The 25,688-nt window shown below is 35.5% G+C and overlaps 1 protein-coding gene across 1 annotated transcript in view; it reads right to left on the bottom strand.

The window, feature by feature from the left end:
- LOC133516404 (lachesin-like) overlaps positions 1 to 25,688 on the bottom strand; it is a 177,067-nt gene that overhangs the window by 3,229 nt on the left and 148,150 nt on the right. Inside the window, exons 4-7 of the mRNA XM_061849320.1 lie at positions 25,368 to 25,500; positions 21,907 to 22,115; positions 20,711 to 20,924; positions 16,004 to 16,181 (exon numbers count right to left, since the gene is read on the bottom strand). Of these exons, the coding sequence (XP_061705304.1) occupies positions 16,004 to 16,181; positions 20,711 to 20,924; positions 21,907 to 22,115; positions 25,368 to 25,443 (677 nt within the window). The 5' untranslated portion in view covers positions 25,444 to 25,500. The remainder of the gene's footprint in view (positions 1 to 16,003; positions 16,182 to 20,710; positions 20,925 to 21,906; positions 22,116 to 25,367; positions 25,501 to 25,688) is intronic.

Here is a 25,688-nt window from a genome sequence, read left to right as displayed (position 1 = left end):
TTCAGCAAAAAGATTATGTTCAGTACTGCGACCGTGAACTCACTTGACCCATGAAAAAGTCCACCCCAGAACGACTTTGAAATCCCTCGGTCCAATCTTGACATACGCATGAGTAATAGTACCTAATAGAGGTTGTGTCCTGGGTATATTCTATTAATATTACATATTTATTAAGATAAAAAAAAATTATTTGCGAGAATACTTAATTCTAGAATGAATTGGTGTTGTTTTGTAGTTATAGTGTACAGTATTCAGTCGCACAAAACGACAGAAATATTATCTACGAATTATTACAATAAATTAAAATAAAATTAAAGCCCAAATAATAAAATTCATAATAAATAATTAAATTAATTATCTAAGTTCAGCTTCGAATTTTCGACCGGTTTTAAAAGTTGGTTTTCTGATACCTGAAAATGAATACTTGAATTTTAACCCCAATTTAAAAAGAATATTTCTGAAAACGCTAAATATATAAAATATTCATTGTTATTTTTTATAACAAATATAGCCGAAAATTATGCCCTTTAAGAAAATAAAATGGGAATACGCACAAATACAAGTTCGGGGATGTAGCAATACTACGATAAGCAGTAAGCCACAGCGCCCGCAGCACAATCTTGCCTCGTGTTGTGTTTTCGCGAAGAAAACTGAATCCAGCTCACGCCAATGGTTGACGAATATGAAAGCGCATTGTTTGTTTATGAGTAACGTTTTAGCAAAAGACACGATATACAAGCTGGCTGAGATAACTTTTGTCTTGTGTAGTCAGATACACGATGTTTCTCGAGGAACCTGAAATATTTTAATAGTGTATCCCCAATCATAGTTAAAGACCAAAATATCCTATAAACTTTTCTGGCATTCGCCTAGTTTCAGAGTTAACGTCAATTGAAAAAAAAAAAATATTTTTATTGTTACTTAGTGTTAAACGCCTTTTTGATTGCTATGGGCGTAGTCTAAATATCCTTATTGATAAAAATAAATAAGTGATATATACTTAGCATTTTGCAAAAAAAAATCCCGTTTATGTACAAACGCGTTGAAAATAATTTTTTTTTTTGCGAAATCGACCTAAAATCCTACAACATTTTTTTCTTCTTTTGGCCTCTGAAGTGCGTGGTTAAAATATTTTGGTTTCCTCGTAATTACACCGTGAATTTTGCGTAAAGATTACATTCGAATGGCAGCGACGTAGACGCGGACGACGTCACTGTCATTCTCTATGGTCAAAAAATATTCAACGTCAATTGCGATATCAATGCAACTAAACATATCAAAGACTTTGACAGTAACATCGCTCGCATTAACGCCGCAGCGATAACGGTGGAACAGAAACGCTACTGCAGTCGCCATCCAACAACTATTAAAGTAGGGTAATACACGAAATCAAACCGCACCGACATTACTGCTGTAGCTTTGCTGTGCAGAATTGCTGCAGGCAATGTCAATTGTCCACGCATCAACATTGTTTTTGACATCACCATCTGACATTGTTTTTGCCGTCTGCAATACAACCATTGCAGACGGCAGCAATTCTGCACAGCAACACTATCAGTAACGCTGGTGCAGTCTGAACCCAAATGTTACCTTACTCCTGAAGATGTTAGTGGAGGACCCGTGCGAAATCGCCTTTTCTTACAATTGTAGCCCTCATTTTCCTCTCTGGATATTAACGTTATTGAAATAGTTATTTGTACAACAAGAGAGCAAAGTTTGATATTTCTTCGAGTGCTTGCTTTGAGTCCCGTGCAAGCGATAGATTCTCTAATTTAGAATCTTGAGCGTAGTAAGGGACTCAAAAGCGCACGAGATGTAAATAACTTTGATCTCGTGTAGTACACAAAATTTTTCACGTCAGTCAGCCATCAAAAAATACAACCTGAAAAAATGTAATCCAGACGGACGGTTCACTATTTCACTCATGTTTTCTGAAGGTATTCTAACAATTAACTTTAATTACCGCAATAAAACAAAACGAAAGAAATTTCAATAAAATAATACGAAAATAATGAATTAACGAACATCAATTGACAGTTCAATCGACAACTTTTTTTTGTAAAAAAAACTTTGTAAGATCCGGTCCGAATTGCGGATACTACTATTTGTCAACTATAGTAGAGATCGTTAAAAGTAGTTAAGTAGACTTATTTACTACGTAACAATTGCGTAAATTTGTATAAGTTCATTGTCTTGATTGTATAATAAAATACGTAAAATATGGTGTTTTTATTAAATTTCAAACTTTTATTTCATTAATTAATTATTACGAATGAAGACTCGTAGGGTGTTTTGGAACGATGCGGTCTGACTTATTTCGGGGGTCTATTATAAACCGTCAATATACCGTTGAATTACGTATGCACTTTTTTGTCTCTTTCTTTTTGCTAATGACGTGAAAGGGATAAAGACAATAGAATCCAAATATTTCGAACTTGTATTAGGCCCCACACGTTGAAATGACATTCGAATCTAAAGGTCACTTGAATGTTATTTTGTCTCACTCGGTGAGCAAAATGCGATTTTGCTCACTGTTTTTAAGCAGCAAATTACCCTTGTTCGATCTGCTGACGTGAAAATATTTTGACTCAATTGTTGTATATCAACCAAATTTTTAATAATTATAAGAGTTAGGGTCATTTAATTATTTTTTATGGCATCTGTTTTTTTGCTCCTAATATTTACAATAATAAAAAAATCTAAAAAAGTCAAATGTGGGGCATAGCTATTGTTCATATAGGTACATCAAATTATGTAAAAATATTTGAGATACTGTTAATATAATTACTTGGCTGGTGCTAGAGCAAAATGAGTCTTGGCCTCCAACACAACAGTCCATTTTGCTCGATCCTGAGCGAATTCACGCCACCAGCTCACGGAGGTCTGCCTCCATTGTATCCGTCCAACGATATATTACAAGGACAAACTTTAATCCTACCAATAATCGACTATGGTGATGTGTGTTATCTGGACTTAAATGAGGAGATCTTGGACAAATTAGATCGTTTAATGAATAATTGTATTCGTTTTGTTTTCTGTTTCCGCAAATAAGATCATGTCTCCTCATTCCGCTCAAAACTTAGCTGGTTTCCTATTCGTATTCGGCGCAACATTCGCATGCTCTGCACCCTCTTTTCTATTCATAACGACCCTCAGTCCCCCGAATATCTAAAATCTTTCTTCCACTACTATGGTGTCTCTCGTGTCCGTCAGCTTCGTTCTTCTGGCAATCTATTTCTGTCTATACCATCTCACCGATCTGGTTACATGTCCAATTCTTTCTCTATTCAGGCAGCTCACCTTTGGAATAGTCTCCCTGTCAAAATTAGACAGTGTCCGAACAGGTTTGCTTTAAAAAAATCCTTAAGTGAGCACTCTGCTGGCAGTACTGGAAAATCTTAGTGTTTCTGCTTGTAAGTTCATCTGACTTCATATAGATGTATATATATGTAAGTATATGTATTTGTATCAATATTATTTATATATATATATATGTATGTTTATGTTTGTGTATTTCTTATGATTGTATTGTGTTCGTAATGTACCTAATTGTATCATCTATACCCCCTGTTTTTGCACCGCCTACAACTTGTCTGCTTTGCCTAAAGGTTGACTGGTAGAGAATGCCTTACGGCATTAAGTTCGCCTATTGTACAGTGTGTTTTCTTATGTGCAATAAAGATTAAATAAATAAATAAATGCCGAATTAGAACAACTGATTGCCGAGCCGAATATAATAGGTGAGACCAAAGCGAGGAAAATGAAGACTACGTTTGTATGGAGAAGCGGCCGTCTTAATTGTACAAATTGTTGTTTAAATTAATAACTGTGCTTAATAGAACCTTCGTTGTAGAAACAATTTTCATAATAATTAGTGAAAGTAGTATCAATAAAAAAAAATTGGATAATCGTTTTCCTTGATAAGTTGCGTTCGTGAGCTTAATTGTATCCATTAAACTTTAACGAAAGGTATATTTACCTTTCCTAGAATAAAGGCACTTAATAACAAGATACCATCGTGAAAAGGGTATCGTTATATAACGGTTGTTAGGTATTCATAAAGTAAAATTGTCACTAGTAGGATCCGGGTGTGTCCTTAAACTATGTCCAAAAGAGATACCTCGGGCACTGTGAATGTCATCTCGCTTTGTGTGGTAGGGCACAGCACAGCGGATGTCATTCCAGATCTACAGAAAACCACAGCTAAATAATACTAGACCTTACTCATGGTACCTGCCGGTGAGTAAGGTTGCCAGAGCTCAACGAGGGTGCGGAGTTGCGGGGTTACGCTACGGAGACTGCTTACCATCAGGCGGGCCGTATACTTATTTGCCGTATAAGATAATATAAGATAAGGTAATTTATTTGTCTTATTAATCTTATTATATGTACTAGGCGTAGCATATTAGATTTGTTATTGACGATCCGTTAAAGGGTATTTCAACTAGTTAGAAAAAATAAGAAGAAAAAAATGAGGCAGGCATCCAGATAGACGAATCCTCTGGGTACAAGTTTCGAAATTAATTTTTATCCTGCTTTTTCCTTATCAGAATAACCATGATTATGCTCACATTATCACTATAGATTTTACACTGTCTGTAGATGTATTTTAAGTGTAACACGGATATCGAGGTTAAGTTATATAAGAAACCAGATTACAGTCGAGATAACATGTATTGTGAATTGGTTTACTCTGCCTAGTGAATGTGCGGCGTTGACGTGAACGTAAAATGGTTTTAACCACAATTGTGTGGGTTGCTGGAATGGACTCAATTGTATCTCTTCTATGAATTTTATTCCGATTGTAACATTTTATTCCATTTGTATTACTAACAGGGCTAGCCAAGATGACAATAATTGTACATCTACATACGCCAAACGAATATAAAAAGAAGTATCAGGATGACAGATGCTACGAAAAGTCACGCTTTTTATATCAACGATTGTCTTCCTGGCTAGGCCCCCAGGTTACACTGATCCGGATCACAAAGCAATAAATTTGTTGTGTTTACATTACTTACCTACATTCGTTTCAAAATACAAACAGGCACAATAAAAACAAGGTTAATACCAATTTTACCAAAAACATTGTCGTGATTACATAACCGTCTGAGCCTAGATTATTCTAGACTTTTTAAGCCTGTTATCGTAGTTGATTACCTCTATGCCCTTTAATAACTTTGATTAATCGAGGTGACCTTGTGAAACGGGGTAGACGCAATCACTTGCCTAGGTCTTGTTCGCAACGGCGTAATATATCATAAAATGTTGTTTATCCCGTATAAAGACAATATCGAGATGGACACCGAAATGGGTTATGGGTATGAATAAAACTTATGTGGGTTAGACAATAGGAATGTTAACTGTATTAAAATTCAATTATTTCACACCGTGCACGAAATAAGACACCACAAAATTATTATAAAAAAGTAGACAGTAATTAATGTTGGGCACAATCCCTATTTTATACATCGGACTGAGCTTTAAAACGAAAATGACTCGACTTCACAATCACATGTTCAGATTCCACATAAATTCCATAGTGGCTAATTATATAAAAAAAGAAACTGATTTTACTTGTCAGACAAATACCCTAATATTGAAGTAGGTAATTTCTTAGTTTTACGTAGCATATTAGTTTAACAATCCAGCGAGGAAATGCTGCCAGCATTTTCGGTACTATGCCGCAGGGGGCCTTTTAGAGTTCCGTACCCAAAGTGTAAAACGGGCCATAATTCTAAGACTCCGCTGTCCGTCCGTCTGCATGTCTTTCACTAGGCTGTGTGGAACTCATGAACCGTGATAGCTAGACAGTTGTAATTTTTACAGATGATGTATTTATGTTGCCACTACATAATATATAACAACAAATACTAAAAAGTACGAAACCCTCGATGGTGGCCGTGACAGTGGTCCAACTCGCAATTATCCGGATTTTTTAAATTTTATTATAGTTTTATTTTAGATCTATGTAAGTAGTCTTCTTTTAAATTTTCGTTTAGTTTGTAATTATAGTTTTTATTACATCATTTGATGTTCCATTAATAAAATAATTACATTTCTTGTTATGAAGCGATGATATGATATATATGATCTACCAGCCGGTAACAGTGACATTTCTTGTTGAATAAATGTTTCTGTTTTTATGTCGCTGTCGCTACGCCGCATCCGAATTAGGCCTCCTAAAGGACGCGCCCGACACGTCATTTTCTATTACGGCTGTTGTGATTACGTGGTGCTTTCCATAGAAAACGAAGCGCTGGAAAGTGCAGCCCGGGCCCGGCCCGGTCTACCTTGAATCATCCTTAATCCTTTTTTTAAAGATCATATAATAAATTTTAGAACATTATAGAAAAAGATATTATTTCGATCTTTGTCAACATATATGCGCGCGCATGCGCGCGTGGACCCGTCCAACAGGCCATAATGCGCGCGCGCTGCGCGGCCGCGCCGCGCTGCGGCGCCTGTGGGACAGCCGCAACAGTCTCCTGGCAGTTATAGCTTGACAGTCAGCTTCTTGTGCACTGGACCAGGGTACACTCAGTGGTAGCTACATACACATGACTCACATGAGTGTATGTAGTTAATATGACTGGTGTATGTGCCTAGCTCAAATTTAAACCCTAAAATATTTTAAGTTTAATTTATTTCAATAATAATATATTATAACTTTTTAGAATAACTTAAACTAACACTGTATGGACCAAGGTCTGAAATAAATGATTTTTGTTTTTATTTTATAAAAAGTAGGTGTATCACTATGGAAAATAAAAATTTCACGGGTAATTTAATTTTGATTTAAGGTGGTTCGATTTTCATACAAAAAACAATCGCTATTTATTAATTAATTACACAATATTATTACATAAATAGTTGCGCATCTATCTACTTTCGAATATTCATTTGCGCTAAATTAATAGAAAAACTTTGTTTCATACAGAAATCATGCAATAATCAACGTTATATTTTGATAAATTTTACCCATGTGTGTGTGACAAATGTCGTGTACAAATACATTGCGGCGTTGCCACTCTATGCCTCGGACGGCCATCGGCGCGACGTTGCGATGTTTGACGCGTTTTTACTGTTTAGCTGACTCTGTCGACACTGACACTCAGTGTGACCAGGCGTACGATAATTGTCGTACATGTACGATAATTTGGGCCCCGGTATGACGTAATGTTCCAAAGAGCATTATCGTACACTAAAGTACTATAATTTCAGCCCTTGTATGATGCCACCTTAAAAGTCTAGTAATTTGAAGCAAAATATGACATTTTCTCTCAGAAATAGGCTAAAATTTGTATCTTTTGGGTGTTCGGCTCCTTGGTGTAAGTTTAAAGTTTAAAATGTCTCAATTGCCTGTATACCGTTTGAGTCTATCCCAAAAATACACAAACATAAACAGATTTTTTGCGCAATTTAGACGAAAATTGTCTTTTTTTATTATTAATTGGAAATTTAAGCTTATTTTGCTAGACATTTTTAGGGGCTGCCTTTTTGATTGGCGTACGATATTTTTTTCAACGGTACAATAATATTGACACTCAAGTACGATAATTCTCTTCCGCTCACCTGGTAACACTGCTGAAACTTGACAGGACCTGGGGGCCTACCGCGAAAACCTAAATTCGCAAATTGCGGGGATCTTTCTCTTTTACTCTCACTAAGACGTAGTTAGAGTGACAGAGAAAAATGCCCGAAATTGACGAATTTCGATTTTCCCGGTAGCCGCCCTGGTGCTTGAGGTACTTGATAGAAAACAACGCTGCCGCATGTTCTGAATTGTGATTTTATGTGTTTTTGGATTGAAAATGATAGCAACGTCTAAATCAAGTTACAAAAATCATCGATATTCTGGTCCGCGAAAAACCAGGAAAAGTGTAACTGTAATTGGGGTCTACAAAAATGACCAATTCATAGAAAATATGACCTAGAAACTAGTTCACTTTTATAAAACTCAATTTTGCCCGAGATTGTACTTAGGCGAACCTAAGGGAGCTAAGTGTATTGATCTTGAATAATTAGTTGGCTAATATATGACTCCAACATGATATGGACATTTACATCATAACTATTATACCTAGTTGGTTACTAAGTTCTGTTACTCGATTTCTTTCTTTCTTCCTAGCGTTGTCCCAGAATATTGCCACGGCTCAATGGAGCCTGGGGTCCGCTTTGACAACTAATCCCAAGATTTGACGTAGGCACTAGTTTTTACGAAAGCCACTGCCATCTGACCTTCCAACCCAGAGGGTAAAACTAAGCCTTGTTGGGATTAGTCCAGTTTCCTCACGATGTTTTCCTTCACCGAAAAGCGACTGGTAAATATCAAATGATATCTGTTCTGAAGTTCTGTTACTCGATTTGCAACCTCTTTATTTCCGTTAAAACAAATGCTACCGAAAAAATAAAAAATGACATATTGTAGTGGATTTGTGAGCTATAATTATATACCACACATAACGCTTATCTCGTCGTATCTATAATGAATTGGGGCCTAAAAGAGAATCGTATTCCAATTTTTTGAAACGCTTGTATTACTTTCTATATTAACTAAAAGTTGCCTTAAAATTCAACTTTTATACTAAAAACGGCTTTAAATATGTTAAATTAACAAAATATATTTTGACAGATGCTTTCGCGCCCAAAACGCTCTTTGAAAAAGATACGAACTGTCAACTGATATTTGTCATTTGTTGTTAATCGCCTAACTGTCAACAGTGTCAATCCGAGAGTTGTGACGTCATCAGAATCTTCAATGACGTTTCGAGTTTGGTCACGTGACGTGTGCCAAAAGATATTTTAAATTCAATATTTACAAAAATATGGTCATTACAGGTCCCCTAAAAGTAGTTTAACATGTTCTTATAATCCAAAAGAATTTATTGGGATACAATTATGCCCTAAGATTTGTAGATGGAAGCAACCCTATTGCGTTGCACAAATTTGGGCACCCGCCAAACATGATTTTGGGTGTGTCATACTCAGGGCTAACACAGATTCATTTCTGTGAAAAAGGTGTGAAAACCGGAAACTGAAAACCGTTCTCGAACCAATAGTGAAGCCCTTAAGCCACACCCTATTTCAAAACCATGGATCTTTGAACAGGACTCAGCTCCTGCACATAAGGCAAAAACAACTCAAGCCTGGTTTCGAAGGAACAAAATTGACTTTATTGCCCCCGAAGACTGGCCGTCCTCCAGCCCGGACCTTAACCCCCTGGATTATGCAGGTTATTGAGGAGAAAGCCTGTGCTAAACCCCACACAAATCTTAACTCCCTCAAGCGGGCCATAGTTAAGACAGTGACGGAATTAGACATGACAATCGTGCGTGCCGCTATTGATGACTGGCCTCGTCGTTTGAGGGCCTGTGTCAAAGCCAGAGGAGGCGATTTTGAATGATATTGTCATATGTAATTCCTGATTTTGTGTTCTTCATTTTAATATATACTTTATTAAACTTTCGTTGGTATATTTTATGTAGATAAAGATTATTTCAGTAACAGAATATAATAACCAACTAGGTAGAAAACAATGCAATACATAAAGACATAATTGGATATGATGTGATCCGTTGAATGAAATTGACAATAAATAAAATAAATAAATAATTTTCTATCTCTAGGCATTGTGTGAAACTTCTAGTTGTGTCAAAATATCGGGAAATCAATAATATAAACAAACATGGTAAATATCTCATTTCTTTTTATAATGGTTATAAATAGAAGGCCATGCAATTTTGTAACTCACTGTAATTTAATTAAATGTATCGTAAAAAAATGTTTTAATTCTACTGTAAAATAGTAGGTACCTACTTTTTTAAAGGCTGGGCAGTAAGGGATTGCTTTAATTTTAGAACAAAACAGCGTTTTTTTTTTTAAATACCGGAAAATCTGACTTACAAATTTGGACTTTCTTAGGTTCATTCTACTTAGAATCTTCTCCACCCTAGCATTAAAAAAAGATATCCTAAAATATCCATACCATTACGTCACATTTTAGTATGAAAGAAATTTCAGTGTAAAACTAAAATTTCAATACAAATTTTCGGGTTTTTATAGCACGAGGATTGATTATGCTAGTGATTCTGAGTTGGAAGAACCCAAAAATATCATGATGTGTGAGAATCAGATTTTTAATATTTTTATGGAAAAACGCTCATATTTCTCATAAAATAATTTATTAATAATAGGTACTTGATAATACTAATAAGAAAAAATAAATTAATGAGTCTCGAACCCACATCCTCATGCATGTATTTCCACGTACATACCGCAACGCTATTGAAGCCTACTCACGCGGTGCCAAATTCTTTACTACAAGGATTCCAGTACGACTGTTTGAATGTGTGAGTAATACTTAGAAATAGAGTCAAGAAACATTCTGTCGACATTAAGGGGTAGTTTTTGTACAATGAGGTGTTCAATGTTAGTTTTAATAGTTCAATATTTATTTAAAGAGTGCGCTAAACATAATTTACAGTATAGAAATACCAAGACTACTCCACAAAAAAATTAAAACTCAAAATTTGCAATTGTGGCGCCATCTAGTGAGGTTTAAGCTTTGGGTAACCTAGTCGAACCACCTTAAAACTAGAAAAAAATATTCAAATCAACAAAAGTGTAGCTTTGCTTTTGTTAATTTGAATTTTTTTTTCTATGAAATGTATTAATATGAAACTTAAAGGCATCATTTATGAAACCACTATATTAATTTGTAAGTTTCTTGTTAGCTATTTATTATACGGCGGTAAAGTCACAAGATTTAAATACGGTGACTCTTTTAGTCAATTTCATTCTCCTTATTTATGCCCCCTCAATCTTAGTATAATAAATTCAATCTCGATATCTCCTTTAGAGGACGAATTCCAAGAGATTAAATTCCAAGAATTCCTTAGTCCTTTTTCAGGTTTATAAAGTATGTCAATTCTTAGAACATTTATTTTCTTTAGCGTTAACATATTATTAAGAAAGTTTTTAGGGTTCCGTAGCCAAATGGAAAAAAAAAACAATAAATTTTGGGGGTTCCCCATACTTAGAACTGAAACTCAAAATAGTACATTACGATACAAGTGCGAAAAATAGGAAATTCGAAACGAGTGGCGATAAATTAAAACACGACCGAGGGGAGTGTTTTAAATCGACACGAGTTGCGAATTACCTATTCGCACATGTATCGTACAACGTTTTACAGTACATATGGCCCTTTAAATGTTCGACACAGTAACGTAATATGCTACTTCTCGCACTAGTGCTATAAAGTAGCCCCATATGTACTGTAAAAACTTTTTTCATCAAACCCATACGTGTGGGGTATCTATGGATAGGTCTTTAAAAATGATATTGAGGTTGCTAATATCATTTTTTTTTCTAAGCTGAATAGTTTGCGCGAGAGACAATTCCAAAGTGGTAAAATGTGTGTGTCCCCCCCCCCCCCGTAACTTCTAAAATAACAGAATGAAAAATCAAAAAAAAATATATGATATACATTACCATGCAAACTTCTACCGAAAATTGGTTTGAATGAGATCTAGTAAGTAGTTTTTTTTAATACGTCATAAATGGTACGGAACCCTTCATGGGCGAGTCCGACTCGCACTTGGCCGCTTTTTTTTTACAAGTAGACATCATTGTAAATAATCTATTAGTATTTCTAAAATATAACATTTGGATATTTAGTATAACATGTAAAAAATGAGTGTTCTAAAAGTTGATACACCCATATTGTTATGTATATCGAGTTTCATTTAAATCCCTTTAGCCGTATTTGCGTAATAGATAAATATTAATAAATACTACTTGCTATTAGTTTGTATATTGGCCTATTAGTATTAGACTTAGTATTTAATTTTGGAACATTTTCTTTTTACACTACACCCACCTTAGCAAATTTCTGTTTGGCCCAGTGGTTGACTGGTAGAGAATGCCTCAAGGCCAGGGATCGGAAACCGGTATTTTTTGTATGGGAACGAACACGGTATTTTTTCATTCTTTGTTAATTATTTCATTTCTAATTGGGCAATCTAATAATACGAAGTCGTTATCTAAAAACACAACCGAGTCCTATATTTGGAGTATAAAATAAACCGAAATATATGTTTATTTCAGAGTTTTTCCAAAAAACCGGTTCCGATCCCTGCTCAAGGCATTAATTCCGCCTATACTTTTTTACTTGTATTTGTGTAATAAAGTTTAAAACAATAAATAATAATAAATAAACATAGATACATTTAAACGTAAGAATACACATAGAGACATTCAAATGATTAAATCATATTTTTAAGAAAGTGCGACAATTAAGAAAGAGCCCACAGCAAGTTAAATAAATCCCCAGGCTGATGTTAATTAAACGCCTAAAAAGATAAATCAGGGGGTTGTTTTATTCCCTATGCGATTTCGTTAGACCTAACTGTTGAATTGTTAAATATCTGTGCGGCGGGCGTCGGCATCGCTACAAGACACGAATACCTATAACTACAAATAATTAGTTAACGGTGCTGCTCACACTGACCACTGAATTAATACATATAATAGACGCAACACTTGCTCAGTCACCATTTAATAGATAGTGGCAGAACACACTATTATAGAAATATGTGTGTATATTTGGCCACTTTGGCCGTAACCAATTCACCATTCATATGATGCTGACTGTAGTTCGTCCGGACGCTCGAAGCGGAGGCTTCGGCGGAGCGGGCAGCGTGGCGTCGCGCTCACAAGTGATTTGAGCAGCGTGCACTGAGACCGCTCCTATACGTTTGCATTTGTTTAACATGCACGCCGCACGCCCCGTCCCGCTGCGCGCCCAACTCCAGCGTCCACTCAGACCTTACAATTCGAGATCAAGACGAAATAATCGGACCCTAATACAAATAAAAAAAATTAAAACAGTCGTAATTACCACTAATACCTATTTCTTCATATAAATAATAGTCCTTAAACATTTTGTAAGTGCCGCCGACCTCAAGTGCTCAACTCTTAAAGTAATTTGTATGACCCGTAATAAATCTTTAAGGCAATCCAAACACAGAATGAAGGCAGTTAGCACCCCATAAATTTAATTTCAGATAAGTTAAATGAACAGGGAAATTTCATAGGCTAACACAATACAAACTGTTTGTGTTGTTAGGAATATAAAGCGATTATTATAATTATCTACTTGATCTTAACAAGAAACTAAAGCATGAAGGGGCTTTGCGTTGGCGGAATTATATAGTAAAATTTGTGCTACTTCACTGTGTACAGATACGTTTGGTGTGTTTTTCATCCGCTACTTTTGATGCTGATTGTACTTCTTTCTCAATGTTTATATTTTGTTGATATTCAAACTAATGAAATTATTATTATTCAATATTGTTTTTCGATAGTGAAGCGCTGGTGGCCTAGCGGTAAGAGCGTGCGACTTGCAATCGGAGGTCGCGGGTTCAAACCCCGGCTCTTACCAATGAGTTTTTCGGAACTTATGTACGAAATATCATTTGATATTTACCAGTAGCTTTTCGGTGAAGGAAAACATCGTGAGGAAACCGGACTAATCCCAACAAGGCCTAGTTTACCCTATGGATTGGAAGGTCAGATCGTAGTCGTTTTCGTAAAAACTAGTGCCTACGCCAAATCTTAGGATTATCAAGCGGACCCCAGGCGCCCATGAGCCGTGGCATAATGCCGGGACAACACGAGGAAGAAAAAAAATTGTTTTTCGATAGTATATGAGATGCCTTGCACTTTTCTCTCGTAAATATCATAAACTGCATTTTAATTCACGTTTTTGACCTAACTAGTTATGTTTAACTTCTCAAAGCTGACACATCGCGCATCGCGCTATAATAAATAATTCAAAACTTAAGCAAAAAACAAAGCCTTTAGGTATACTACGCTCGGATAATATCATTCATTTCTGAATATATTCAACTTGTTTACAAAGCATATTTTTCTATGCAAATCCCAACTTCTATGTACTTATTTACGTCTGTGCAGTAAACATTTTACTATTTCCACACAAACAAACAGCACACTCAAGTAGAAAGAACGCATCCATATAGCAAACATGTCAGTTCCATCTTTAGCACGAACAATGGATGTTGCTGGCATTTGTGCTTCAAACAATGCACAGACTTTACTCCTACAACTCCCGCATCGAAGTTGTAACGTGTACAATTCATCTTCAATTTAACTTGGGAATTAGAAAAGCACTGAAGTGCATGGATTGAAATTGAATACCTAGTGAATAGTGACAGGTCTCGAGAAAATGTATTGGAAATAAACCTTCGAGGGATTTTGAGGCAGAAATGAGACACTAAATTGGATCGGTGATGGGTCGGAGTGGTGAATTTATTCGATTTCGTGATTTATTTAGAATAGTTGATGTAGACTAGTGTGAAAATCAACAATTTTTAAAATTATCTGTATAACACAGTTCTTTTTAATATTGCTTCTGCCAATGAACGCGATGTCGTCTGCGTAAAATAAGAAATTCGGTATACCTGCTTCCAATTGTCTTCCATAGTGAATTGCTCCCCCTTTTCACCCCCTTATGTGCTGATCTCCGGGATATCATTTTCAGTACTTGAGACTTAAGAAAAACTGGATAATTACGTAGTAGACTCGTTAACGTTTATCGTATTCTCCACAGAAGTGACCTTTTTCTAAAATGTGTTTGACCCAAAGATACACTTTTCGTTTTACTTTTGCAAAAAACCCGGTGAGTCTGACTTATAGCTTAGTTGGATTCAAACAGGATAGAAATATCCAGGAACCATTTTATATTTTCAGAGGTTGTACACAGCATTTTAGATAAGTAAGAGTATGTACGATTTAAAGGGCATATCGAGTAATTACCTACTAATTACTCTGTGGTAATACGCAATATCTTTGTTTAACATCTGGCGAGCGAGTAGGGGAGACCGAGGTGAGTTAAAGTTGCTAGCTTGAAGCAACGTCAATTTATACGAGTAGTTGAGACATCGATAGGGAGTGCTTCCGGTACTGGTTTTCTATACAAATACAGTACTGTAACCGGGAATTCCCGATTTTCACCATAAAAACTACCAAGTTTGTAATAGTTATAGATTAGATCCTTGTACTGACCGGGAGCATTCCTTAGTCGGATTTGTAATGAATACGAACTTGTATAATTTCAATTTACAAACGTTCAAAACGTATAATAACGTTAAAAATAATGCGCTGATCCCTCAATATGCAACCTTGCCTCAAGACGATTATCAATACCCCAAAATTTACGTTGTTTCAACTTATCCCTATTGTAACTCGCCTGGGTCTCCCCTCCTAAAATTAGATACCTACGCTATCTTACATTCAAGTTGTTACGATTATAAACTGTTAATCGACTTTTATGTCATCAATAATTAATCAAAGCTCTTTAACTTAGGTATTTTCTCTAACTTCTCAACGTAAATTATGTAAAAAAGAAGTTTGGTTTTGATTTTAATTTAAAATCCCTGAAATTTTTATTTTAAATTTGACTAAATAATTTATAAAAGGTTTATAATAAAATTCTTTGAAGTAGAACAGAATTAATTTTCCGCTACGTACCTGAAGTGATCACATTTTAATTTATCTTTGTTCTTTTATCACATCCAACTTAGTTATTATTATTTTTTCATCCGACCTAACGCGGTAGGTATTCGTACAATCACGTTTGAAAATATCGATACGAAAAATGTGCCAAAAATATGTATACACTACTTTAATATATTGGGCAATAAAGTCGTGTATCCATATTTTTGGCACGTATTTCGTATCAATATTTTCAGATGTGACCGTACTTACACTATTGAGATTCAGACTGAAAATATTATAACAAACTTTTTATCAATTGATAGAACATAAAAAGTTTCCGGACACTTTACGATTCATACATTATTCAAAGTGACGAAACTAGACTTACATATATGCGCTTACCATAAGCCATACCAAACAATGAAATTGTCATAATCGCAACCTGTACCACGTTGTATATTTAAATAGGTGTGGGACCGACCTGATTCCTCCTCTCTTGGTGTCATAGTTCAGCAGCCTGGCGCCATGCTTCCAGTTGACCTGCCTGGTGGGCTGCGGGACCTCGCTCACGATACACCGGAGCTCTATGATGGAACCCTCTTTGTAGAACTTGTCTTGAAGCGGACGACCTCGCTCGTCGATTATCTCCACTTTTGGTACTGTTGACAATGATTTCAATATTTAAAAGCAAAGTTTATTGCAGAAACTTCTAACAGATAGATACCTCTAATATAGAAGAGATTATATTTATTTATTTATTCCAACGCCCTATGTTATGATTTCAAATATGGAGCCACGCGCGTGACATGGTAAGATTGGTAAGTCATACTAAAGAGTCAGATATCATTTATTAGAAACATATTACCCTCCCCTGTCGTTATTTAAGTAACTAAAAGAATTGAAAAAATCATGAATATTTCAGGATTCAATCAAAATTTGATACACGAAAAGTAGGTAAGCTTAAAGAAACAAAAACAGTGTATTTACTCAGCGGGTTTGCATGAAAGGGCAGGATAGTATTAAGTCGCTCATAATCCGCGACTAGCGCCCATTTACACGTCGCCCTGTTTGAACAGGGCGACGAACGTCGAAAGAACAGAACGTCAAAAACATGTATACAATTTAGCACGTTACTCCATTGTAATAAGGTGAATAAAACATATTTATCTTTAATGTTGAATCAACAAACCCTTCACTGCTTAATATGACGAACTTCACGACTAACTTTAGAACGTAGTACTTTTTTAAATTCTCGCTAATATAATAGTGAAAATATAGAGTAAGGACGAAATTTTAGAGACATGTTTATGTATGCTAATGAATGCGATTTAATAAACTGATGTAAAAATTAAATGATAATATTTGTTATCAAATACGAGTAAAATATGAAAATGTTTGCTTGTGACACTTCACAAAGTAAACATGTTTTTATAAGAATAAATATTATTAGTTAATATTTATTTATATTACACAAATAAAATTAAATCACGAATCTTTGAATCACGATTGCAGTTGAAATTGTCTAAATACCTATAAAATGTACAGTCACAACTTTAGTTTCACATTTGGTAGACGATTCTGAAAAAACGCAAAAGGCAATCAGCTAATAACGTAAAGATAAATCCCGCAGGCGTGTACCTATTCGGATATTTTGGCAACGCGTACAAAGTTGAGCTTGGCACAGTATCGTGGGAACATATACAAGATATATGACGCATAGTATCGTTTTCTCATGCATGCAAATGTTGGCGTAACGCTGATATAAAATATGCAAGCATTATGCGAGAACTTGGCGGTTGTTTTTTCAGCGGTTTTATGAGTGAGATGGAGCAGTTTAACTTCGCGCTTTTATCAGAAATTTGAATCACACTTTGATACGTTTGTCGTTTACATTAGATTTAGGTATAGTTTACATCCAATGATGAAACTAATATGTCGGCGCCTCGGAAAAATACGACAGATAATACGCCGCTAGCTATCAGGTTTAATTTAAAAAACACCGATATTGTTAAGGATGACTTAAAATTTTATGATGTTTGGTTAGAATGGCGAATTCAGAGTTCAAATCCTCTCATTTTTTTCATAAATTAACCCATCGGTAAGTTCTAGCAGGGGATCTTAGTTAAACGTGTTGTAGCAAATAGCGGTAAGCCCAATTTCTTTGTTTACGTATAGCCGCAAAGCTATCCCAAACTAGTAAACCGGCGCTCGTATAAAATACAGTTATATGGTGTTTGTACCAAATAGAAGGAAAAAGGTTTCAATGGACGTAAAAGGAAACGATATAAGCTCGCCGCACTGTGATAAGAATTATTAACAAGGAAGTGAAAGAAGTGAACAAAATTCCCCGGTGTTTTGGGTTAGATATTACTGCAATGCTGTACAATGCAAGTGCACACACTATATTTTTACAGCTTGCTAAGCGAATAGGATAATATATGATAGATAAATTTGTTGCAATGTTACGCAATTCGAGATTCCAATAAGAAGGGCTAATATGGATAAGTACGGATAGTATGGTCGGACTCAAGGACTTAATTTCAGCTCGATTTTATTCCATCTACGCCATTTCGTTGAAGCGCAAAACTATCACCTTGACTGATGTCACACTCATTTTTCATCTCTTTTGAGGGTGATTAATTCTCTCTACACAACGAGACAGCAATTCCAATGTGACGTCATTCAAAGTCATATTTCGCGGATCAACAATTTGACTGTAGGCAGGAATTATCCAGTTTCTACTTATAAAAGGTCCTTGGTTGCATTCACGTTGCACGTGTCTACGTGATGTGATAGTGACCATGTCTATCTTTCAATCAAGCGCTAAAACCTGTCTTTTTCTTTATCAAAATAGCAGGAAACAAGAGGGCAATAAGTGGCTCTAATGGTCCTTACAACTGGTGTAATGGAGAAAAATGTTTTTGTTACTACTTTTATTCATTGGTATATCTTTGTTCCCTCTTCTGACAGATTCTCTCAGATTCAGAAGTGTCACTGAAACGTTCTTACCATAAGGGAGGTTCAGATGGCAACTGCAGCTGCATTACTGGTGTGGCGTTACTGTTACTGTCAATTTCCTTGATAAAATGAGTGCCGCATTATTTAATTTGATTCAATTTACTTTTTCATTATGAACCTACTAACCTTAGTTATAAGTTAAAAAAACATCTAACTAACAATATGTGGATCCTGGTTATTTGGCTAAAGAATTTTAATTATTATTTTTAGTTATTTCGCTACGGATGTTACCTATGTTGTTCAAGCAAACGTTGTTGATGTGTGTATTGTAGTCCTGACGACATCTTTGGACTTCGCGACTGAGCTCCTTGTACCGTTGCTGATCCGCAGCTGAACTTGTACCTCTCTTTTTAGATATAACATTGCTTGTGTTAGATATAACATTGCTTAAATTTATATTTCATTTGTATTACAAAATGCAATTTTCTTAATTAAAATTTTGATTTTGAACACTACACAAGCTTTCATTTTTTCTTTCACCATTTTGTTATTTATTTTTATTAAAAAAACAACCCTTTTATTTCCTTGTTATTCCCTGTAATTTGATACCACACACTATTTTTACTATTAATTGAGAATTTTTGAAGTTAAAATTTTTGGCGTTCAAAAAAGCGCGTTTTGCACTTAGATTTTTTTATATTTTTAGTATGTATTTAAAAAATCAAACCCCGTCTTTGTGGTAATTAGTTAGTATGACATATCACCTACAAATTTTCATACAACTCCTGCACTATAAGTTACGAACGCATTAGACCTCCAAACACTGTATGTTTTTATCACGTCTGCACGCCCCTTAACCACGTTACGCGCGCTAACGTTAACCTGCCGAAAAATACCGCAATTACCGTGTGATTCACGCAAATAATAATTAAGGGAAAAGATGATTTCGGCAAAACATTTATTATATTCAGTGAGAAAATGTTGATTTAGGAAATCCATAGGAAATCAACTTCACTGAGTAAGCGTGTGTGATTTTTTAATATTACGAGCAGGTATTAGTAAAATATAATAGGTAAAATTTGTTTTTCTTCTTATTCTAATTCAAATGCATGCAATTTTTATACAGGATGTTTATTTGGTCACCTGCAATACTGAGCAACTTTTACTGTGTGACCATCCACGAAATCGCGAAATTTTTCTGTTTCATATATTTTGACTGTCAGACTGACATTTTCTACGGGTAAAAGTTGATTAATATGCCCTATATTATATTCAGCCCGTAAATTATTGCAGCTGACTAAATAACCAGCCTGTATATTGGCAATGCTATTATTGCACATATCTACGACCGGTCTGGCCTAGTGGGTAGTGACCTGCCTATGAAGCCGATGGTGTTGGGTTCGAATCCCAGTAAGGGCATTTATTTGTGTGATGAGAGATTTGTTCCCGAGTCATGGATGTTTTCTATGTATTTATGTATTTGTATATTATATACATATATATATATCGTGGTCGGAGTACCCATAACACAAGCCTTCTTGGCTTACCGTGGGACTTAGTCAATTTGTGTAAGAATGTCCCTATAATATTGATTTATTTATTTAATAATCATAATTCAGCCTATATACTTCCCACTGCTGGGCACAGGCCTCCTCTCATACGCGAGAGGGTTTGGGCTATAGTCCCCACGCTGGCCCAATGCGGGTTGGAGACTTCACATACACCTTTGAATTTCTTCGCGGATGTATGCAGGTATATGTTAGGTACGTATAGCAGGTGTATATATGTTTATTTGTTTATTTATTATATATTATTATTTACGACTGTTTTTGTGACTATACACTATACCTAATAGATAACTAAAGTATTTTTCAAACAACATGGGTACGGTCACTGATGTCATCTCCATAAATTTTATAACCTTAAAACGCAAAATCTCTGTAAAATTGGGTTATATCTGTTCCGGTACCCTTTTGCTGTTTGAAAAAAATACTATAGTGACATACATACCCAGTGTTGCTCGACCGTTAATTAGAATTGACCACCAATTGACCATTAACCATTACAAATTAAACCGTAAACCATAACGGACGGTTACAATTTACGGTTCAATTTGTGATGGTTACTTGTAATGGTCAATTCTAATTAGCGTTCGGCCAACACTGGACATACCTATATCAACATTTTCATTTGCCATACCCAATAATAGTAGGTATTGTTTATCACTCACCGACGACAGACAAGTGCACTCTTCGCACCAACGGCGGATGCGTCGAGATCTGGCACTCGTAGAATCCTTCGTCTCGCTCGCTCACGTACTGGATGAGCAGGCGCCAGTCGTTTGGGTGCTCGAAGGCGAGGGAGTACCGCGAGTCCGCAGAGTACGTGTGACGGCCGAAGGAAAGCAGGTGGAGCTCATCGTCACGACGTTTCACCCATGATATCTGAAAGGGTTTTTAATTTTGATATCGCCTTTTAAACAATATAAACAAACTATGCTGTTTTTCCCAATGAAAAAATCCTTTTCACCTCAGCAGCTCGAACAAGCCTACTTTCGTCACTCCAGGGAGTGAGACAAAGTAGCTTTTTAATTTAGTGAAGGCCATGAATACAGGATATTTCTAGAAGCTTTCGTCATAATGATGATGCCTTTCATTCATGAATGTAAATAAATGTGGTTAACTTTACTTGATGCTGAATTTTTACTTCTTTTACTACTGAGGTGAAAAGTTGTGTGTCACACGAGAGCAAAGTTATTTTACATCTCGTGTTTTTGAGTCAAAATCAACACTCGCAAGCCTCTTGTTGCACAAATAACTATTTCCCATCGAATCCACTCCCGGCGGCGGGAGGATTACAACAAACAACAACAAGGCTACAACGAATTACAGCAGCTTCAATTTACAAGTATCTTAAAATCCAAGTGTGTTGTGACGAGCAACGCAATACCAATATCGCTTCGTCTTTTGACAGGGTACTTTGCGCTTTTTTTAATCCCTAATAATTGTGTCAGTTGGGGCACAGGGGTAAGTTTTCTCTAAAATTACAACAAAAAGGATCATTTAGACGTTTAAGAAGAGACAATGTATCACCAAAGACGCATTAAGACCACTTCCCTTGTACTTTTGCCCTTCTTATAATTCCAAAGATAGCACATTCTCCGATTAACAGTAAAGGTATAAGAAAAAAACTTCGACAAACTGCAGTTATCTTTGAATGTATGTTGTCAAAAAGTCTTTTTGCCAGCAAAATTAATTAGTACCTACCATTTCAGAGTATATACTCGTGCTAGCCATGGAATAGATTGCATGAAAAAGGCAGTAGGATCTATGTGTACCTATGTAAAAGTGGCAGAATGAAATTTTGTGAATGATTACCTACAACGATAGTTAATTAAAACAGATAAAAAATCACAGGTCTACTTACAGTTTTCTCCCCCAAGTCATGCACTCTGCAGTGCAAGTGCACTCGACTCCCGAGCTGCGCCGTCACGTTGTTAGTGGACACGTCGTCCTCGAAGATGGGGAGAGGTTCCGTCGTCGTAGTCGACACGTCCTCCTCGTGGTCCTCGTACATCTCCGTGATGAGCTCATGCCAGAACGGCCCGTTGACCTTCTTTTCGCCCGTGCTGAAGTCTGTTGACCATTCGATTTGTAACAAGTAGGTGTTGATACGAATAATTAGAAGAGCTGACACCTAAAATGGGATGGAGCAAGGGAGAGCAAGCAGATATGAACAAAAAGGTACAATTATTACTATAATTGTCGAAGCACAAAAGTAGGCAATTAATAGCTAAATATTAATGTTCGCAGATACTCGTATAATTGCCCCCTCAGCTGAGTCAAATAGTACCAGGTTTTTAAATGAATGCTGCAAGAAATTACCGGTATGTGTAATATTTAGAGAAACATCTTAAAAGCCCGCAACGCACTTGTAGCCCCTCTGGTAATTCCTTACCATCAGGCAATTTGTCTCATCTGCTCGTTTGACTCCATCATAAAAAAAAAAACATTCAAATTCTTCGTATTTAGTATATTCTTATTTATTCAATAAGTACACAGACAGAACAGCTGACGTCACCGCTGTATTGGTTTTCAAGACAATATGATAAGCCGAGAGAATATTTAGTGGGAAGGGCTTTATTTGCGATCTGAAAATTATCTTAGGGGGTTTAAATAATATATGTTACGACTTTTGATATAAAACGAGGAAATATGCGTTTATATTATATTGCAAAACTCATAGGTACCTATACAACTTTTTCATTGTAGAAGTTTTCCAGTAGTTCGTTCTTTTATTTACACAATCCCAAATTGAATAGTTTCGTTAAGTTTTGATTCAACCATAATATAATTAGTATTCAATTATTCTAAAGTAAAGCAGTTTGGATTATTATACTATTAATATACACTTCAAAAGCTGCTAATTGTAAGTGTCACTTAAAATATTCCAAGCGGTTTCATGATAATTGACAGATGGGCAGACAACATGAAAAGTGCTGACTAAAATTACATATTTTATTGGATTGAATTTAACTTGTAATGAAAATATCGTAGCTCCTCCATCGTAAAATTATGCGAAGTGCTCTTCACTATTGAGTTAAGCCCATAAAAAATGTAAAGTACACTTCAAGAAAAAAAAAATTACAGCGCAAATCGTAAAGTGTCAGAAATCATCGCAATTTATATCGTTCCGTGCAGGTTTTAATTAATCGGAGCCATTTTATTCTAGACTACATTTGGCTTCACGCCAAAATAAATTCTCCGTAAACTTACATTTACAGGATGTACAGTTTCAAAAGTAACGGGTTCTTTTTAAACTTCACTGTTGCTTTAAAATGGGTAAACTTAAAGTAGTAATACGTCTAAGTTTATCCTGGATTTAAGTACTAAATATGCAAGGGATACAAAAGAAAAGTTTGTCGATTAAAGAGATTTTATGTGCCTTTTTATGTACCTATTCTTTGTACTTTGAGTAACCCATATAACCCATTGGGTAGGTAATGAGATATTAATTCGCGTCTAATATCGAAGAAAGTAAGAAATAAGTAGTATTGTTGTTGTTGTGGGTATACTTCCAGTACCTATCCAAATATTATGTTCAAGCTTCATTTTATTGGTAGTTAGGTATCGTAAATTTAACACAGTTTTGATACACGGTGTGTACATCCAAAATGGGCAATAAATTAAACTTAGAATTATATATAGAATTTATGCGTGTAACTATTATATATATATTTTTAAGTTACACTTAACTATGACCCCTTAATATTTTTTAATTTACCGAGCTGCAATGTACAGCAAACATTACGAGATACGAGTTTTTTATAGTAAATGCCAACAAGCGATGACAGTTCTCTCGTAACTTGTGTGTAGCTTTACATTACGGGCCGAATTAATATGTATGGTTGATATTTTCATTGTATTTCTAACCAAATATCTAAATACACTTCTTAGGTACTATGCTAACCAGCGTTTAAATATTCGGCCGTATTGGATTTACTCACTGTATATTGGTATGACCGAGGTTAATTATAATGAACGATATACTAATACACGGTAACTAGGTATCCTGTTAGTTAGATACACAAGTTAGAATAAGGGCTGGTTGCATCAGCCGATATGCTAAGCGCAAGCAAGATGGCTAATGACACAACTTCTAGTGCATTTCACTCATATCTATGTATAGTAAACACCCCTATGATGGACTAGCACCATTTATGGGATGGTATAGACAAATCCTGTAAAATAAATATATTTACTATCAGTTTTCAGACTCTGGCAACATCATTAATTAAATACATTGAAAATATAAAGGACGAATAGGACATCCAGCTTTTAACGCATAAAGCGGTAGAATACAGGTGTCGGTGAAATATCAAAAAATACTCAAAATTTTCTCTTAAATGTACTATGATTGGTGCCGTTAACATAGATAATTATGTATTTATCTATATACGTATGTATATTGTCGCCTAGGTCGATTTGTGTAAGATTGTTCCCTAATATTTATTATTTATCCATCAACGTGAGCTATCGTCAAGTTAGTGTCACCACCACCACAAAATCAACACCGTAACAAATGATCAGATAAGTGTCGGCATCCATATCACCATCTGCTACAAATTAAACTTGATACAAATCTGTATGTGGTTTATTGCTAGGATTTTATTTAACTTTTTATTACCTGAAGTAGACAATTAAAGATATAGGATGAGGATTTTACACCAAACGCATGAATAAATATAGATAAATGTATTCAGAAATTGAGTAAAAGTAATAGCAATTTTCTTTTTTAGCAACAATGTGGCCTGTGTTTTCGAGATAATAAAAACTGTATAACGTACTTTTATTACAGATAATTTCATCAAATAGTTACCTATAGTACAGATACCAAGTACGTACGTATTGTTCGCGTAAACACATTTTTATTAAAATATGAAAAGGAATAAAATTTTATGGATATAATTTTATTTGAAGACTTAAAATCAAATTTCAAACTGATAAGTTGTTATAAAACAACCGTTTCGAACCAACTTCAGTCTTAAATACGAATTTATGTTCTACAGCGACTTACTGCATCGTTTTGGAAATTTCTATATATATATATATTTATATATATTGACTGACAATGCCAGCCTCAAAGCTGCAGCAGTAATGCAGCTGCAGTTGCCCTCCGAATGTCACCTTTTGACTCCCACGTCTGACTTTTGTTTTGATTTAAGCCAGTTGGCCTCATATACTCGTAGAGTCTGCGGAAAGAGAAGTCATAGAATGTATTGTTTCCTTTATAATCCAAGACTCTTCTCTTTCCGCATAGACTCTAGACATAAATACGATCCTCATAAAAGTTTGCCGCCATACAAAAAATGTCAATGTGCTTATTACCTGGTATCTGTGGCGCGATGACACAGAGCGTCCTCGTAAGCAACGAGCTGAAGACCAGAAGCCCAGCCGGCGTCATGGTGTCAGCCCCAACACTGAGGGGCCATAGACTTCATCTGTCTAGCCGGTTTTGATCCTGGAAAGAAGAAAAAGTGGTTAAAACGGAATTTATTTATTTAAGTCAAGTTATTCATATTTTTTACAAGAAATTTAATCCGAATGGGACAGTGATAGTCAATCCGAAACTCTAGGAGAGAACGCCACGTGGCCCTGACAAATAAGATCATGCTACTAAATCCCAAGTGTCTACTCTTTTTTTGACAT

This window comes from Cydia pomonella, chromosome 3 (assembly GCF_033807575.1).
Source record: "Cydia pomonella isolate Wapato2018A chromosome 3, ilCydPomo1, whole genome shotgun sequence".
Lineage (NCBI taxonomy): Eukaryota > Metazoa > Arthropoda > Insecta > Lepidoptera > Tortricidae > Cydia > Cydia pomonella.
This window is presented reverse-complemented; position numbering and strand designations above follow the sequence as displayed.